This window comes from Mauremys mutica, chromosome 13 (genome assembly GCF_020497125.1).
Source record: "Mauremys mutica isolate MM-2020 ecotype Southern chromosome 13, ASM2049712v1, whole genome shotgun sequence".
Lineage (NCBI taxonomy): Eukaryota > Metazoa > Chordata > Testudines > Geoemydidae > Mauremys > Mauremys mutica.
This window is the reverse complement of record NC_059084.1, coordinates 18,581,248-18,600,998: the sequence shown is the minus strand read 5'-3', so window position 1 is coordinate 18,600,998 and position 19,751 is coordinate 18,581,248. Positions and strand designations below refer to the sequence as shown.

Genomic DNA, 19,751 nt, shown 5'->3' with positions numbered 1-19,751 from the left:
TGCACGAGCACTCTAAAAATAGTGGTGTAGCCAACACTGTGAAGTTGTGACTCAGGCCGGAGCTCAGGCTCTGAAGCCAGGGGGCGGGGGGGACTTCACAGCCTGAGCTCCAGTCCAAGCTGCAACTTCAAAGAGCTGTCTACACCGCTATTTTTATTGCTAGCATAAGCCCCGCTAACCAGAGTCTGTCAACCTGCACTGAGAGGCTCGCTCCAAAATGCAGTGTAGTCCATACCCTATGGTGCTTGATAATGGCAGGTCAGTCGTTGAAACCCCATTTTCATTTAGTGTCAGTGTTACGCCAGTGTCTGGGTAGGTCTGCATCTGGGATCTCCGGATCTAAAAGCGTGAGCTTCCATGGCCTGAGCTAAATGTGTTAACTGAGGCTGTAATAGGCTCATCAACTTGTATATGTGGCCCAGCCACCACTAGGAGGAGGCACTGAGCAGCTGTGGGTTACATCACCCGCAGTGAAGAATAGACAATATCCAGGACATTCCAGGCCAATGCCAATCATCGGACAGGAAGTTACATATTTCTCCCCATAGATCAATAAAGTTTTAAGCAATTTCTCTCTCTCAAAATGTATAAATATTTAACATTGCACAAGTGAAACAGACTATAACTCTGCACAAATACATTCTGGGGCTGGGCAAAAACAGCATGATCTTTTTGCAAAATTAAATTCCAGGACAGAGTCAAATTGTGCTTTTCTTGACATTTTTGTGACTTTGTTTTTGCATAAAATATGCAAAATTGTTTTCCTTTTTGCATGTTTTGGGGCCAAATTTGCTCTGCATCAGAATAAAATAAAACATGAGGTTTTTTGCTTATAATAGAGCAAAAAAAAACCCCATAAAACTTGGCCACTTTTGCAACACTATAGCAACAAAACCCTCCGCCCTCCAATTTTGAGATTTTTGTGGTTTTGTGCCCATATTTCATATATTCTCTACCCCTGACTTTGAAAACAAAACCCAGGCTGAACTATCCAAAAGAAGATTGTCATGGCATAGCGCCTAAAGCATCCCTGTCATCTTCTGTCATAACATCCCAGGAATGCCATCAAGCAGGATATTTACAAATCCCTCTCAGCTTCTGCAGCGGTTGCTGCTCCTTCTTCTTGTTTCTTTAATAGCACCCTGCAGAGGTACTGGACTCTCTGCTCTTCTTGTGTCTCGAAGAAGGAGGCAGAGATTTTTCGACGCAAACGTTGTGCGTAGGTTTCCAGCAATATCATGGCATAGATGATGCAATAGAGCATTCCGACAGCAAGGGCCACAAAGTTGTTTGGGGGGCTTGGCCGTTTCATTGTGCAATCAGCAGAGATGAAGGTCAGATTCTGCTGGTAAGTTCTTTCAAAGTTCACAATGAGTTGTTCTCCAGAGATGACTCCATTGAAAATTTTCCCGATAAAGGGCAGAGCGTTTATTTTGGCCTGAAACAAAAAAAAATAAAAGATTCAAGGGAAAGATGAAAAAAAAACCCCACAATCTGACAAATACAAAAATAGCAACTTGGCAATGTAAGAATCACAATTAAATTTTGTACACATTTGGTAAGATTGGGAGATAAAAATGTGAGTAGGTTTCAGGCTATGACTGAGAGTGATAATACGCTTACATGGGTATATGCTGCTTAGCACAATGTAGTAGGATCCTGACTGAGGTCTTAGCTGCTGCCATAATAGCAGTAAACTGTTTGAGGTGATAAGATTCATAAAAAAAATTAAACTTTTCTAGCAAAGAATGGCATCTGCAGTCACACTCTTCAGCATGAAGGTTAAATAGTTTCTCAATCCACAGGTTTCTGGCTATAAATTGCTTGCCAGTGTTGGCTAGGAAGAAATGTAGATTTGCCCAGTTAAGTGTGTGATGGGAGGATTACACCTGCCTCTGGAGCATCCCAAAAAAGGAACGAGATGGGGGAATAATTAAAACAGGAAAGCTAAAAAACAAGAAAAAATGAAAATAGGTTGAGGGATAAAAAATATATTGAAACTGGAGAGGGTTTGGGGAGTGGGGAGCAGTTCCAGTGAGAATTCTGCTGAGAGCCAAGGGTCATGCTCTTGGCCTGTGTGATTGTACAAGTGTCTAACACACTCTGGGCATTGTATAAATAATAAATCATAGTTCCTATGAACCCAGCACTAACCACTCTCTGAGACAGAACACTGGACTCCATGAATCATGGGTCTGCTCTGCTTTGGTGACTCCCATATTCCTAAATGGTAGATCCCCACAATTATCACTGTGTAAATGTCTCCTGGTAAAACTCTCCCCGCTGTCATACGTGTGGGTCTGTGGCGCTATGATTCAGTCAGTGCGATCACAACTCCGGGAAGAGGTGGGAAGGGTCCCATTCGTCTTTCAATAAACTGCCCTTTCTTCCTGTCACCAAGAGCCCACTTGTCCCAGACGAGAGGCAGGATGCAGAGGGCACAGGGTGGCATTCCAGCACCTCATTTCACTGCAGGTGATGCTGTCTAAGGCCTAGATTGTATCTTTACAGTCGGAATCACAGTTTGCTCCCTGGTCCCCTCCTTGCTACTGTTTTATACACATTGGCCCCCCAGAGCATTTGGTGGGAGAGGAACCAAGGCTCTGCTCATTCCATGCCCCCAGCTCACCCATTCCTTGCCCACCTGCACAGGAGTGGGGTTGCCGACCCCAGAGAGACTGTTTTCCCTCCTTCCCTGCTCTGTGACTCACAATGCAGGTAGCCTTGCACATAGGGGGACCAGACGTCCCAATATTATCAGGCTCTGTCTTGCTATCTGGTCATCCTACTTGCCCAGAGGAGAGTAAAGCGGTGCAAAGGGCTTGCCTGACTCTCCCCTACTGGCATGAGGGCAAGAGATGCTCCTGCCCTGAATGACTGACAGCACGTGATTGAGTCTCTTGGATTTTGCTTCACCCCTCCTCCCCATCCTACCCCAGAATCCCCGAAAAGACCCTTAAGGGCAACCCCTACAAGAACATATGCTTTAAAAGTGAAAGTTTTCATCCCCACATCAGTTGCTTGACCAGTGACTTCCTCACTTGCCCTATGGGGTTAAACACAAACTCTGGGCTAGTTTTGTCCTTTATTTGTTAATGCAGCACATGGGATTCAGCAGTGATCCCTACAACGGGAGTGGTTGTACAGACCCTGCTCTTTCAGGTTGTTGGCTGGCTTCAGCTGCCATTGATGCTAGTGGGAGTTGAGGGCACAGGAGAGATCCCAATGTTGCCTTACAGAACTATATGTGCTGGAGGCAGGCTGTGAGAGTACACATGTACCTGTCCTGCCTCCATTCTGTCTGTGCAGTTGGCAATAGAACAGCTCAGGCAAATGTCGCTTTGGCTGGTGAGAAAAGCTGGGCAGTCCTTTAGTTAAAGGCCCAAGCTAGGGATTCTGCTACTTACATCATATTTAATGTTGAGCGTTATGGGCACTGTGGGAAACTGAGCCACCTCATTCATTGCTGTATCTGCCAAGTGGAAGGCGACGTAGTCCGTTGCTATGATCACCGCTGTCACCATCAGGACCAAAGAGGGGAGCATCATGCGCACCAGGCACAGCATCATTTCCTCCCGGGACAGCTTCAGGCCTGTGGATCTGATCAGTTTTTTCGGTGAGCTGGTCAGCAGATGGGCTGCTTTCTTGTCCATAGCCACGCCCTTCAGCTTTTTGGTGATGTAAATGTTGTCAAATCGGAGGTTAGTGAGATAGCTTTTCAAATACCAAGCGGACTCAAAAAGGAGATAGAACAGGAAGAAGCCAGCAGCCACCCTGTTGGCTACCAGCAATGCCTGTTTGACCAGCAATTCGACAGCAGAGAAATCATCCTTGATCTTCTGACTAGCAATGAGCATTTGCTCCCTCACCCAGGAACTACGGTGATCCACAGCATACTGAAAATGTCCATTCCTGGGCATCAGAAAGTTATCTGCCATTTTGTCAGTGACTTCTTTGACTTGGTGACCAAACTGCATGGAAGCTTTTCCCAATAGGATTGTTGAGGTCAAAAGGCTTTCTGAGTAATTCTTGCAAATGCATTTAATAACCTGCAGTATGGTTTTAATGTTGTCCATGATGTTTGGTATGGTATTAACTGCCACGATCATGAAGCAGGTGGACAAGAGCAGCCTCCGGCCTTGTTTAGTGCCCAACGTAGGTATGATTATGGTGAACATGCAGCGGACGGGATGCACCAAGAAGAGGATCAGTAGAAGTAGCAGACTGAAGGAAACAGCAATTGCAGAGGAGAGGTGAAATGGATACTCTAGCGAGGAGAACATCCAGTTATAGAGGAGGCCACCTGTCAGCACAGCAATGCACCAGCACTGAAGAAATAAAGTCAGGAGCTCACTGCAGCTTGAAGGCACCGGCTTTGAGTAGGCAGACCATGCATCTAACATGACTTCTTGTATCTTTGGAAACAGATTGCCCTGGCAATAGCTCCAGACTCTTGACCTATACCAAGAAAAAGCAACTCTGTATTTAGCAGAGTCAATATAGAAATGCATTGATACGAGCCAAAAGTTTATGTCAAAACAGTGACTGTCAGATGAAGCAGAGTGACCTCCACCAAGCTGTGAAAGCTGCTCCTTATGCACTATAAAGTTACTAATAGAAATGGGACAAGAAGAAAGCACTGTCCAACTGGTGTAATGTCTTTTCCTTATTTTTCCTGGGCATTATAATAATAAGGATGATCTCTGTTGGGGTGGCTACTAGCAGATGGCATCTTTGGGGGGTGATGCATTAACAGATCTTTTTTGTGTGCTTCCTTCCCTGAACACATCTTGTCTCTCACTTCTGTTCCTCTGTACTGGCTTTGCTGAACTACGTGTGTGGGACTGGGTAGAATTTCCTTAAAATCATGTGGAACAGGCAATTTCTAGGTATTTCTTGAAAGTTCTAAATTAATAATTGAAGGTCAGTTGCTCAAATGTCATATTGAATAACATTAAGCTCTTGTGGCATGGATAATCTTTTTGTTCTGAGTATGTGCAGCATCTTGCCCTGTGGGACCTAGGCAGTACAATAATACAAATAATAATAGCTATAATAATATCAACCCTACGGTTATTATGATTAATAGAAATAGCTTACACTCCACCAGTAATAGATATTTGACCCTGGTATAGAGAAGGCAGACTGGGAGCTTCTGTTCTCTCTGTCTCATAACACAAGAACAAGGGGACATTCAATGACATTAAAAGGGGGGAAATTGCAAACGGGTTAAAGGAAATACGGTTTCACACAACATAAATTCCTTGTCACAGGAAGCTATTAAGATTAAGAATTTTAAAAGATTCCTAAAAAGGATGATTGGACATTTCTATGGATATTAGGACTATTTTGAGTTATAATAGTTAATTATGATAAACATTTGAGAAGGGATATTAAACCTTCATGCTTCAGGTTTTAAGTCAATCGCTAACCATTAGAAATCAGGATGTCCCACATCCCTATTGTCCCACATCTGCCTGCTGTGGGATTCTTACACTTTCCCCTGAAGCATCTGGTGCTGACCACTACTGGAGATAGGATATTGGGCTAGGTGGACCTTGGGTCTGATCCAGTCTGGCAATGTCTGTTTTCCTATGACTCAAATCAAATCAGAGCATCCACCGTTATTCTTTGGGGGAGAACATTGAAAAAAGCAATTCTGGAACAATTGTTCCTTGGATTTTCCACAGATAAAATGTCAGTTTCATAGGCACAGAGAGTGAGATGCAGAGGAAAGTGAATTCTACATACCCAGCTTCGAGAAGAGACCTCGTGCTCGCTTGTAAGTGCTCCATGCTTCAGGAAAGTTTCTTGCCACTTAATCCACTCAGAAAGAAACCTCAAGTACAGCTCCCAAAAGGCACAGACAGATGAACTAGGAGAAGTGACCAGCTGGGACTAGAGGGGTAGATTTCAATGAATGGACATTTTAAGAGCCCCAAATAGCAATCACACTATCAGACGCAGAACAAGTTTAGTCTGTCTCTCTTGAGGAACCTCTGCTGGATTCTAGACTGCTTGTCTAAAAGGCATACAGGGCATTGCACAAATTTGCCCACAGAAAGCAGAAGTGTCAGTTCTCTGAAAAGAACCAAGCAGGTGTCATCGATCTCGAGTCTGTGGTAGAGCTGTTCATGCTGAATCATGTTTGTTGCTGAATGTAAGCCCTTTGATTCTGGTTAGTGAATTGCTCATCAGCTGATCGTCATTTCCTTCCAATATACTTGATATTCAGAAAGGTTTGCAAGAGAGGTTGGGCAGATCATTTTCAGCCTCGGGGATTGCTTGCATTGACCATCTGCTATTTGCATTGTTTCTGTTGCTTGATTGGATAAATTAAGCTTTTTAAAAAGGAGGACACTGAATAACATGATTTACTTATCGTGGGCATTTTCAGCCAAATAATAATTGGTGCTAAAATTCACAATGTTTTCAGGATCGGTGAACATTTTTATAAAGCCCTAGTGACCCAACCAAATAATGGCCCGTGAATCATATGTAGGAAACTGAGCCTCAGTGCTTTGATTCCTGAAAATATTCCCCAGTCAGTATATTACTATACTGCAACTCTGAGATACCCCCCCTTAGAAGCCTGAAAGTACCATTCTATCCCATGCCAATTTAATTGCTCTCTTTGGCTCCTTTTCCTCTTGCTAATAACGCTCTGTTCCTGACAACACCTGCTTTGGAGGGATCCCCCCGTCTCATCTTAGGATGTCAGGTGGTTTTGCCTTAGCTGGGGTAGGCACTAGCATGCAGAACTCACCCCCTGCCACACAGAATGCTGCCTATCCCTCACCTTCCATCAGCCCCTAACACTTTACAAAGGTGGGTTTATTATGGCCACAGCTGACCTCCATGGCCACAGTATGTCCTTTTATTTCCCTGTACGGCCTTCTCCCTGCATATGTTGCCCTGTCTCGGGTATTTGTTAGCTTGGCTGTGTTTTTTAAAAGTTACTCTGCGTTTGTTCAGCATGACTGAATGTAAAGCACACTCCGGGGGAGCACAGGGAAGGCTGGATCTGTGCCACTACAGCAGCAAATGGTGCGGCCCGTTTCCAAATGTGCCTCATAGCATAGTTGCTAATGCCAGTAAGGGGTGTGGGAGGCTCTAAGAAATCAGTGCAGGTGAACAGAGCTTCCTCTGGGGCTGATCTGAGTCTGTGGCAGGAACTGGGGAGCATCACAAATCTTCTCAAGTACAAGGTGCTCGTCTTTGACGTCCCTTCTCCATGTATGATAAACATGGCGCAGGGCGACCATTGAAAACCAAACCAAACCACTCCGTTGCACACACCGTTCCCGCCCTGGGGAGAGGCTGAGAGCCCACGCCCGGCCGATGCGAGCCACGTTGCTCAGTGCGCTGTTGAAGGTGCTCACAGAGCGCAGTGATGAGGGTGGTAGAAGAATCAGGACAGAATCGAATCGAGCTGGTAAATAAAAAGCTACTTTTATTTCTGTGGAAAATGTCAAAAAAGTGTTTTTCACTTGAATTTTTTCATGGAAATGTTTTTACATTTTTTTCAATGGAAAAATCCAAAGTGAAACAAAAATGAAAAACTGTCCGGTTTTGAATGCTTGATTTTCCCCCACCCACAAGTTCTTTTTTCTTTCTCTTCCAAGAAGCTCCATTGATGAGAAAAATTAAATCACATGTTACTCATAAACATACTCACTATGTTCTCATAAAAGCCCAGAATTTGTCACTTAGCACCTGCTACAGGAAATATCTCAGGAGGACAGGAGGGCTAGTGGTTAGAGCATGAGGCTGGGCGTCAACAAGTCCTGATTGTTAGTTCCAATCATGCCAGTGAAACGCCCTGTGGCCTTGGTCAGCTCATTGCTCTGTGTGTCAGCATCCTGCTCTGTGAAGTGGGGATACCAGTGCTACCCTCCCAACTTCAGAGGGCCCTTGTGAGGCTCCGCTGATGTTTGTAGATATCACACACTACACGAGCACTATGTATGTAGTCATCTCTTGCTGTAGTTGCATTAACTCTGTAGCATAAAAGCTTGTTTTTGTCAGGCATTTTCGCAGATAAGTGACAAAGACATATGGCAAGTCAATACAACACTGAGTCAGATGGAAAATTAGTCACATGGTCATTTTTCCAACCATAATCAAAGCATGTTAGGAAATCATTAGCTCCCCTCCTAGCCCAGCTGATTCCCTCCTAGCCCCACTCACACTCTAGGGAACATTGGTAGCAGGTCCCAGAGAGGTGAAGCTGAATGTTTACTTTATCACCCCGGGAAAGGATGAGACTTTAACAGCATAAGAACGGCCATACTGGGTCAGACCAATGGTCTATCTAGCCCAGTATCCTGTCTTCCGACAGTGTCCAATGACAGTGCTTCAGAAGGAAACTTTCCTGTTTCTTTATGACTTCTCACCTCGTTTCTTATCTTTCTTTTTTCGCTCTCATCATAGTATGAGAGTAATGCTCCAGCTGTGGGGAGAAGATGAAGCACTAGGTGGATTCTCCTGTTACCAGTGCACTTCCGCACCTAGTCACTCCCTGGAGCACACGGCTCCTCCCTTGGAAATGGCCCTGTTGAGTCTCTTGCTCTTTACACCATTGTATTGTGAAGACAGCACGTGGACACAGTGGAGTCCAAATACCTGTGTTCACTAATGATATACAGCAGGGAAGACCTAGGTACATATATATGCTGCAGCTCTGGCAGGTTTCTGGGGGCTTCTGAAAGACAGTGCTCCACGAGGGGGCTCATAAGCTATTTAAAGGGATACGATCCAACACATTACAGGTCCTTTACAGGCTGACCAATCCCTTAGTTGCAGTCTGATTAGCTGACTACATCTAATTAGAAAAGAAGACACTCATAAAACCTGATTCGAACTTTCCTTGGGCAGCTCTTGAGTGCTGAGATACTGCAGCGATGGCTGTCACTGAAAAAAAAATGGCCCTAAATAAATAGCTCCCACACAATCTTCTGTATCTGTGCTCCTGCAGAAGTTTAAGGTATCAACAATTTCTAAGGAAATGGTTATAGCAAGATTCCACTGTCCTCTGCTTCTTCAGAGCTGCAATCATGCCTTCCATGCCAAAAAAAAAAAAACCCAAAAAACATCCGATGACTCCAAACAACAACAGGCCTGATGCATCCCCGTCCTCCTATCAGGACTGGAGGAAACGTGGAATGATGGGAGGCACAGCCCCACAACCATGTTTGGGTAGAAGACATCTGCAAGAGGGACCCATCTCCACTGAACTCAAGCTTAGGCACAAAGTCATTGCCCCGGCAGCACAGCCGTATTAGTAGCTCATAGTTCTCCCTGCTACAACAGCATGTTCTTACTCCTTCAAGTGGGGGGGTAGAATTTGCACAGTGGAAGGAGCAGCATTAACATCTACAGGGATTTCTGCCACAGAGTGACATCATCCATCTCTCTCTGCCCTCGGCCTTGCTGGACACCCACACTGTACACCCAGCCCAAGGACGGCCTCCTAAAACCAGGGGAGGGTGAAGAGCAGTGATCCCTTGAAGTGCCCTAGGGATCTTACAATGCAGATGTAATTTACCTGTAAAGTGTTTAGGTTAATAGATTTTAAGGCCAGGAGGGCCCAGCATGATCTCTAGTCTGACTCCCACATAACACAGGCTATAGAATTTCACCCAGTGATTTCTGCATCAAGCCCAATAATTTGTGGTTGAGCTAAAGAGGATCTTTTAGAAAGACATCCAGGCTTGACTGAAAGATTTCAAGGGACAGAGAATTCCCACAGATGCTACGGTGACGCTTCTATAGAAAACCTTAGTCAATTGGTAGAGTAGATACAGGCCAAAGCACAAACTGTGAAATTTCTCTGTGGTTCTTGATGCACCTGAATTGATGATTACCAGGCTTGATACAGAGCTTGTATGTTTGTTGGGAGCCATTTCTGTTTCCTGGCAAACGTACATCACAGCCAGATAGTTTCACATTAAAATGCTGCTTCTGCGTGAAGTAATTTGGGCTAATTACAGGTCGCTCACCGAACTGTTAAAGCTCATTAAAAATGTTTTTAATAGTGAATTGCTGTTTAATTTGCACATGCTGTCTGCCCTGCTGTGCCATGCTAAGTTAAACTCTTTCCATTTGATGTGCGCTCTCTTACACCACCTGCTCCCAGGCTGTTTTCAGAGGGCACTGGTGTAAACAGAATTCAGACTCTTAGAGCCCACAACGACTGATGCCATAGAGATAGCAAGGAAAGAGAGATCTGGAATAAATTCACAGTGACTGCCAGGAGCAATTAACAGCTCCAGCTCAGAGACTCCAATCTATCTGCATTGTGCTTAGTGCCGAACTACAAGGAGGAGTGCAACGGTGGCTGAAATCACTCTTCATGCTTCCATGGTCAGAAGGGAACCAACCCAGTCCCCCATATAATTTAGAGCAACCTAAAGCTATTGTATTTTATAACGGATGCCATCAATTGTCTGGCAGCTGTAACGGCCTCCAGACCAAGCCTCCTTCTCCCTGGGCATGCCCCCTATGCTAGGACCCTGGGGTGTAGAAGATGGAGTGGAGTTATGGAGGCTTTATGCCATTCAGAGGATTCGCCCATGCAGGGGAACTTGTCCGTAGCCCTCATCTTCCAGGTCTGCAGCCTCTTGAGCCAGCAGACTAGTCCTAAGTCGCTCCTGTGCAGCTGTGACTATAGATTTGTGCAGAACTTGAGACAAAATCGTCTTTACTGTCACCTTGCAGAAAGAACTAAAGTAACACTCGTGTCTTTAAGTGGCTGCACATCAGACCTCACTCAAGGCAGGCACACCCACCAACTCTACAGAGCACAAGCAAATGTTACAAAGCATCATGCATCTGATGAGCCCTTGCTGGGGAGAGCAAATTGAGCATTTTCAGGTTTAGCAGCTACACCCCAGCTGTTCTGCTCTGTAGTTATAGTAATTATGCTCCCCAGTCGACTGGTAACACAAAGGTTTCCTAGCGATGCTTCAGACATTATGTGAACAGCATAAACCAGCCAGCAAACGCCGCATACAGAACTAATCCAGCTGTTCTGTCTGTGAAGGGAAGGCCGTTAGGGCAGCACAAAAGAAGCTGTTATTTATTTTGCACTTCCTTCGGAATTGCTTGCATGAGGATATGAATTCAATTTCCAGAACATCAAAGGATTGAACAAAGATCCAACCGTTGTCGCCTGTAGAATCAATTAAGGTCTCATTATGAACTATTTTAAAATTAAACTAGTTTCTACTTCATTTGAATGCTAACTAATATTAGCATTAGGCCACTGTACTGACAAGCTAGACAGGCAGTCTGACAAGCTAGACAGGCAGTCTTCTGGGGCAGCAAATTATTCAGCAACTTTGTTTGTGGCAGGTGCCTGTGGACCGGTGAAGGTGAATACTTGCTGGATTGTGGAAGGTGGTAGAAATACTATAACCTGGTCCCAGTGGTAACAAATGAACTAGTCCTGCAGCCTGCACTCACATGAGCAGTCCCAAGATAGGTAAATAGTTTCTGTGCCACTTTCTGTATTTGCCTCCTGGAAAATTAAAGCACTAATGACAAATTTGACTCATTAGCTGTACAGAGTAACTGAGTAATAGAGGCAGGCTCAGGCCCAAAATAAACAAGGAGTTACATTACTGGACCCAAGAGATACTGTCAAACAGGGACCATACGCAAAATAAGTTAATAGTCTGTGATACTAAACTGTGATAACTCCCTTCTGTAAATATAACTCTTCTTCCACTTAACTGATTCATTGTGCTCCCAGAGTGTGTCTGAACTAAAGCTGGTAGATGGGTTTTTCTCCTCCTACTGTTGTATAATTGATCGCTTAATGCACATGCAAAAATTCATGGATAAATCTAGATATGCATCTAAGTGCCAGCGGGGATAACTGTAGGATGGTTCAGGGGCAGATTTTAAACCTGAGATTTCCTTCCTTTTCTATATGCCTGCTCTATATTCTCTGAAAAATGAGCCGGAAACATGACTGTCTGACTTTTCCTAACCTTTTCCAAAGCTTCCTTCTTGGCAATGAATTTTATTGTTAGTTGTGGGGTCTTTCTTACCTATCTGAAGCAATTGTGACCTCTTGTGGTCAGATGCTGCCATGTCACTTCGGGGTTCAAATGTATTTGATCTCACAAGCTAATTAGGTCTGTGTCTGAATGGAAGACCTGTGAGGAAAAGCTAAGGAGGAATCAAGCGTGGTGAGTCAGTAAATGGCGCTCGGCTCTCTGAGTCATTGCTGAACCAATGCTCCATGGTGACATTAAGGAGCGCCGTGCTGCCAGTGCCAAAGGTGCTGTCTTTTGGCTGAGGCTTTTACCACTTTACATAATTAAAGAGGTCATGGCACAGCATTGGAACATCTTAACCCTGCTGTCCTGACAAATTCCAACTCAGGAATCTGTACACTGACTCCCCAAAATTTTCCCTGTTGTTTACAGGATTCTTCTTCAATTTCTGTTTTAAGCGCCATGTAGTGTTACTAAGAGCTGGTAGACCAGTGGTTCCCAAACTGGGTTTGTGAACCCTTGGGGGTTCACAAAATGTATCGGGGGTTCTCAGAAAAAATTCTGTAATGGTGGACAGAGCCGTCCCTAGGGACCCCGGGCGTGCGGGGGCAGAAGCTGGAACCCAGGAGTGCAAGGCTGCAGCCAGAGCCCCGCAGCCAGTGGGGTGAGCAGCCTGAGCCCCATGGAGTGCAGGGTCGGCAGCTGAGACCCCGGGCTTGCAGGCGGCAACTGGGACCCTGTCTCTGGCACACAGGGGAAATGGGGGTGGCATGAGGGGCAGAGTGGGATGGGGAGCCACGCTGTACCTGGGGGGCCTTTCAGGCTAATTTGTCCCTGGCCCCACATCCACCTGATGGCAGAAGAAAAAGTGTTTGCACGTCAAATCAGCCGGAACCAAGGTCTTTGTAGCCAATGTGGTGTTAACGACCTGCAGTTAGTCCATACTCACTATGAATGCATTTTATTGTACAAGTTCCCTGATCATGAGGATTTTGTCCCAACATCAGCTGAGTTCCATGTTCGGTCAGTTCAGTTTCAGCTTACGCCTCTGGAAACATTCATACTGTGCAGGGCCACCCGGGGGGGGTGCGGGTGTAAGTGGGGCAATTTGCCCCAGGCCCCCGGGCCCCACAGGGGCCCCCATGAAAATATCGGAGGCTCCCCCCTGCCTCCGCCTTTCCCCATACCCCAGTGCCTCAGCGCGCCACGTCCAAGAGCAGCCCTAGACAGAGCTAAAGCAGCGTGGCTCCAGCAGGGTCTGAGCTCCTCCGGCTCAGAGCCTCGTGGTAAGGGGGCGAGGCTGCGAGCTGCGGACGAGTAGACAGGATACTGGGCTGGATGGACCTTTGATTTGACCCAGTATGGCTGTTCTTATGTTCTAACCTAAATGAACCCAAAGTTGTGAAGACAGATATGAGTCAAGAAAGCAAGCAGAGTATCAGAAACCTGGAAAAAATCTCTGACTGGATGGGCTCAGGCATTTGGTCACAAGCTGAGGTGGTTCAAAAGTTTTGGGTTTTTTTTAAGCAGAATTTTTTTATTGTTTCTTTAAACAATCAAACACGGCAAGCAGCAAATATTTGGCCACATGCTTCTGAAACCCCAAACCATGTTCAGGTTTTGACAGACTAATTTCAGCTTTTCAAATAAAAAAAACCGCAACAAATTTTGACGGAAAGCAGACACTGTCCATAATTTTTTTCTGCTTTTTAAAAATCCCTAGTTTTCGATCCAAAACAGTTTTGATGGAAAATATTTGTCCAACCCAACCCTTTTAATGAGCTTTAGTGCCTTTTATTACTAGCTGATGCTGAGAACCAGTGATACCTTGTAAAGGTGACTTGAAAAGAAGTTTTCTCAAAACTGGGTTTGTGCCAAGATGCGGAAGGTTTTTAAATGTTTATTTTTCCCAGGGCTGCCCGGGGGGGGGGGGGTGAGGGGGGAGGAGAAGTGGGGCAATTTGCCCCTGGCCCCACGAGAATATACTATTCTATAGTATTGCAACTTTTTTTAATAGAAGGGACCCCTGAAATTGCTTTGCCCCACGCCCCCTGAATCCTCTGGGCGGCCCTGATACTGTGATGTAATCAATATTGTTTTCACAGCAACAGCGATTAAAGAGAGAATTGGGTCTCAGAGCTGACACTGAATCTTTTGAGTAACTCAAGGGAAAACTGAGCCAGACCTCAGCTGGTGTAAATCAGCTTACTTCTATCAATGCCATTGGCGCTATGCCAGTTTACACCAGCTGGGAATCTGGTCCAGTTGAATCCAACATCTGAATCAGTGCAAGGATTCCCTCGCTAATTATCCCCAAAGCACCATATCAGACTCCTCATCTTTCAACCCATCTGTTTCAAATATTGATCTTTAATTAAAGTCAGAGTTTTACACAAACAAAATACAAGTGTTTGGATAAAATAGTGATGAAAATCATGCTCAATTTGCAAATCCTTTCATTGAAAGTACCCAAGCAATCAGATAAAAGAATCAAACTCTCTTTCGCAAAAATGTCAACATTCCTCTGCGAACAGTCTACTGACTTGTGACTCAGCTGCATTGTCATGAGTAGGTCAACCTCAAACCTCAGTTAAAGGAAGTTCACCAATTTAGGAATAGCCACATAAACCACTGGAGTGATGCCCCTGATAGACACAGAGTTACATCAGGAGTGAATATGGCCACAAATCTCTGCCTTTCCAGTCAGTACAAAAGTGTTGGTGAAAATTATTGTCATGGGTTTTAAAATAAATCCCAAGCTAATGAATGTGTTTGGAAACCTACTGTTACCAACTGCCCACTGTGGAGCAATACACCAAATTCTGGCTAGACTGTCATAGTCTCCTGAATTATCCTTTCATAAGAAGCTGAAGAAATAGTCTTCATACTATATGATGCAATGACTTGTGAAATCCTTGTGAAAATTTGAACCCTAACAAGTGTTCTAGAATCACAGGGATCAAGCATGCCCCCCCCCCACTGAGCCTGGTTCTGATACCCTGATCCAAGTTGCGTAGCACCTGAAATGGTCCCATTGACTTCACTCATGGGAGTAAGGATACCATCCAGCATGAGTTAAGGTATCAGAAACTAGCCCATTGAAGTTAACAGCAAAACTCCCATAGATTTCACCAGGAGTGGCATTTACCCTGGAAATGTTAGAGACTTACTTGGTGATCCATTTAATACACCTCTACTAATGAAGAACAATGTTTTCTAAAACTGTTTGATAGATATCTGTGGGGGAGGAGCCAAATCTTCCAAGATCCCCACCCCAAAAATTATGTTGTGACAATGAGTAATATTTATAAAAATAAAATAAAATGAATGGAAAGTCCTGTGCAATGTGAGCAGCAACGTGGCCTTTGTCCTGTGCGTACACTCTGGCCATTCCAGTCCTAAGTGAGTGAGTCCCACCTATGGCTTGGCTTTGTTCATATTTTATTAAGCGAGCTTAAAGTAACATTCTTGACATCCGGCAAGAGGGACGTGATGTTCTCTCCATGGATGTTGGCCCACGCAGGAAAGGTGCCCAGCTGGAAGATGCTCTTGGCCCATGTGTTTATAGCCAAGCTAAGCAGCAGAACACCCATAAGATTCATGAGCAGCCCAGTTCTCGCCTGTGAAAGAAATGCAGATACATTATACTTGGGTTTAGCCTGGAAATCCTGAGCATGTGAAGCAAGGAACCACGCTGGCCAGCCCTGAGGACTGACTGCATATGAACGACCATTACAACAAAGAGGAGTTTAATTAACATTTCAACTGGATTTTCTCAAGCCAGGGACTCCACTCTCAAATGCTGACTTAGGTCTTCATCCATCAAAGCACATGAGCATTAGCACATGGTTAACTTTAAGCACATGAGTAGTCCACAAAACTGTTCTCATACGTAACACACGCTCAAACACATTGGTGAATTGGGGCCTGATCCTGTGCCAGTGGTATAAATGAAAGTTTAGCCATTGTTGGTGCAGGATCAGGGCCGGAGAGCCACAGAGTACATGCAGCTGCCATTGCTGTCTTCACTGAGAGCAGTCGGTGTTCAAAACTTTTCAGGATCAGGCTTTGGAAAAGCATCTCTAACATCCCAGTAAATGGAGTGTGTATGTGCTTGTTTTAAGTTTCATTTCTGCAGAAGGAAAGGATTCTCTTACAAGCCAGCCAAGCATCAGGGAACTGAGAATCCAACTTAAAGAGTCTGTGGATTAAAAAGCACTTTCTGTCTTTAAGCCCCTGTCTGTAATACAATCAGTGTCCATGTTCAGGGAATGAGTGAAACCACAGACATTTTTAGCCCATTAATACGAACAAGCAGTTCTGTAAAGCTACAGCGATATGGAGGCAAAGAGTGAAAGCTGAATAAAATTAATAATCAAAGGTTAGGTGTGCAGTTCTTAGAAAAGAAAACCACCAGAGCCCCTTACCAATATGTAAAGACACCAGGAGCTTGAGTTGATAAACAGCTGAATTTCAAAAGGAGTTAGGCTTTCTCCCAAAGCCTTTGTTCAGTTTTCACTCAGGCAAAACTCCCATTGGCTTCAGCCTAAGTAAAACTGAGAAGGAGCCTCAGGACTTGACTCACTGTTTCCAAAGCAACTGACTCTCACTTCACTCAATGCAAAGGCACAAACTCATACAACCATGGCAACTGTTAAACCTCAGTCTAAACCAGGGCGACGGGTGGTGTACAAAGGGAGAGAGAGAACAGGCTTGAATGGCCGGATGCTATTGTAGCAGCTCCACAAGAAGGCATGTCATCACACTTTTAACCGTAAGGAGGCTGGGGTAGAGTGGGGTGAAAGAAAGTTAGAGGATGTGAAGGAATGCTGAACTCCGTTGGGCTAAGTACGTTGAGGATATTGGGTAAGCCTGTGCCACTGAAAGGGACATTCACAAATTGCACTTTCATTCCATAGTCACAGAACCTCACAGCAAAGTCATAAAACTTGCTCCTTCCTGGGGCCAGCCAAGGGCAGGACACAAGCTTGGGAAACAAGTCGACATCCAGGCAAGCTGACCTGTCAACAAGAATAGGGGCAAACTGGGTTTCTATCATTTCACATTAAGTTAAAGGGGATGTGATTAAGGGTGACAGTCTCTAAACTGAGCCAACCCTAAAAATAACTATCAACCCCTCCCATAGATAAAATCCCAACTTCTCAGCTGAGCCATAGACCCGGGTGCATGCACATAAACTTGGCTTCCTCTTATTCCACCTGCCCCGCTGGTTGGTGAGTGAGCAGCATATTTAAACATAAGAGTGTAAGATCAGAGCCCTGCTCAGCAACATGAATCTTTTAATCTCTAAAGTTCCTGTTCTTTAACCACTTTGGCACTAGCCCTTCACCCTCTGGCTCCCAGGCAGCTAGATTCCCATGGCTTCCAATAGGAAAAATGAACCTCATCTCATTGCATGCAGTAGCCACTGTTGCAGAGCCTTAAGGATTGATCCTATACAAGACAGAGCGTGGCACATATTACCACAAGGTAAAATTTGCTGAACAAGATGTGGGGGGCACAGAGGACCCCAACCCTGTATTAATGAGTGCTACTGTCTGAGCACCAAGGCCAGAGAGGAGAGTGAGTTGCTTAAAGTGCCTCATTAGCACAACGAGGGTCATGCTTAAGGCCATATTTATTCTCTGCCCACACCCCACCCTTTTGTTACACTGGTTTTGAGAACCAGAGAGCAGGTGTGCAAAGTCATTGAGCGGTTCTGCCACTAAAGGAGTAGGACTACCCTAGTGTGTAACCTGACTTGCCCCCACGTGGATTCCTCTGCTCATGCTTCCACTGGAGCACAATGATCTTGTGCAAGGAGGGGACACAGATTAGGAATCAAGTTGACATCCAGCCAACCTGACCTTTCAGCAAGAATGTGGTTTCCTCAAAACACCCACTCCTTTGTCTTGAAATGCCATAAACTAGAGAATCTGCCCATCCTCCCCCGACTGCTCTTCCTATACTCCTGGTGGACTGTATAAAGCACAAGCCTCTACCACCTGATCTTAAAGGACTAAGTCTTCTAGTGGGTAGCTTCTGCAGACTCATTAACATCACATGTGGACCAGTCACTAATGAGCTGGACAGAGGCCTTCACATTTAGTGTGGATTATAAAAGCAACTGGGTTTCCCAAGCATAAGCTCAGTCATGGCAGTTGCTGAATCCAGTGCTGTGAGCATGGATGGGATCATGAGAACACTCACCTCCTGCTGCAGAACAATGAGACCTTAAGCAAAGTAGTAAATCCCATTATTGTCTGGATTTCACTCACTCAGGGCAGGATTCCTGGCAATGCTATGGGCTTCCAACTGGGCAAACTAGGTTCTGGTCACAGATTCTCACTTCTCAGGCTGGCAGAGGCTGTAAGTGATGTGGAGCTCAGCCTGTGGGAGGGTGATTGCCTCAGGTCACTCTCCAGCAATCCCCTCTGGCTGAGGTACAAAACAGTGCAGATGGGCTTTGGAAGTAGCTGTGTCTAGCCTTACTCCTGGAGGGGAGTAACTGCAACTCTGGGGTAAGAAGATGTAAGGAGAGGAAAATGGGGAGGAATCTTGAGAGAAGCCTACCCAATTCCTCATCACCTCCTTGCTTTTCACTGAGTGTTCTCCTTGCCCTTCTGCACACCAAGATGTTCTGTAACATTCAATCCCCTTCCTGGTGCATTTCCAGTCACCCTTCTCTTCTGAGGAAACTGAAAACAGGCCTGCTCTTTTCTCCCCAGTTCTCACTTCCTCATTTACTGAGTGCTTGTGCAAATGCTGAGAAGCACTGGGGTGTGGGCTGAGGCCCTTGGTAACCAAACCAACTTAGCAGCTAGTACCAGCGATCTCCAAACCAACCTACTACACTACGGAATCACATAAAACTAGGTTCCTACCGAACAGATCTAGTGATTTCTGCTCATGCCTTGAGGATAAGAGTGTGAGAATGGTATGAGAATGAAAATGGTATGAGAGTCACTTAGTGTGACCATCACCACATAAAAGCTACCTTTATCTTCATGTGAATTCTAACCAGCTCTGAATGGTTGCACCTATAAGAGGGAGATCCTTTCCCCTATGTGACTATCTCCTCTCCTCAGCCATTGCTTACAAAAATGTTTTATTCTGCAAGTCGGGCTTAGTGCACCATTAAGGGTCCACAGACCACAGGTGAGGAGTTATATAAGGGGACATATGCTCAGTCTAGAGTATAGAGATGTACTAAGTTGACCCCGATAGACATTCATAGGAGTTTGTGATCAAGCTCTTCTGCCCAGTGAATTGAAAACATTCCCTTGGTGCTCTTTAATGTAAGGATCTACATTAAAAAACTAATAGTAATGTACAGTGTAGGATGTAAACACTTTATTGTAACTTTGCCTTAATAAGAAGTTTGTTTGTTTTTTTAAATGCCAACAAGAAAATACCAGACAGGAAAACAAAGCAAAACAAACTTAATAGTAAAATCAAAAGGAGAAGTAGCTCGTTTCTTAATGACTCTTTGTTTAGGAAATAGCATGTCTCTTCATTAGCGAGAGTCATTGTTATACAGGCTGTACATTTAGTCTCTATAGAGAACTTGACAGCACATCTGAGAATTCATATACATGTTTCCTGTTGAGTTTTGAGAGACATTAATTTTGCTGCTCACTTGGAGAGCTTCATATTATAGCTTTCTGGCTCTCCTTGACTCTTCTGTCTTTCCTCTCTCTCTGTTTCCCTCTATCATCTTCCTGAATGGGAATTGTCTGGGTGATT

General features: G+C 44.8%; 2 protein-coding genes across 2 annotated transcripts in view; both read right to left on the bottom strand.

Annotated features, from left to right (window-relative positions):
- Nucleotides 1–1,078: 1,078 nt before the first annotated feature.
- Nucleotides 1,079–4,403, bottom strand: LOC123348297 (osteoclast stimulatory transmembrane protein). The gene is made up of 2 exons (XM_044985812.1): nt 3,408–4,403; nt 1,079–1,438 (listed from the first exon to the last, which is right to left on the bottom strand). The coding sequence occupies exons 1-2, from the start codon at nt 4,401–4,403 to the stop codon at nt 1,079–1,081; spliced, it is 1,356 nt and encodes a 451-aa protein (XP_044841747.1).
- A 9,942-nt stretch (nt 4,404–14,345) lies between these two features.
- The window catches only part of SLC13A3 (solute carrier family 13 member 3), a 39,790-nt gene continuing 34,384 nt past the window's right edge, over nt 14,346–19,751 (bottom strand). The window contains exon 13 of the mRNA XM_044985641.1: nt 14,346–15,625. Coding sequence (XP_044841576.1) covers nt 15,440–15,625 — 186 coding nt within the window. The 3' untranslated portion in view covers nt 14,346–15,439. The remainder of the gene's footprint in view (nt 15,626–19,751) is intronic.

Coding starts and splice junctions, on each gene's coding strand:
- LOC123348297 (XM_044985812.1), bottom strand. CDS start 4,403: ATGTTAGATGCATGGTCTGCCTACTCAAAGCCGGTGCCTTCAAGCTGC. Junction 1,439..3,407: donor CGCTCAACATTAAATATGAT/GTAAGTAGCAGA, acceptor TTTTTGTTTCAG/GCCAAAATAAACGCTCTGCC.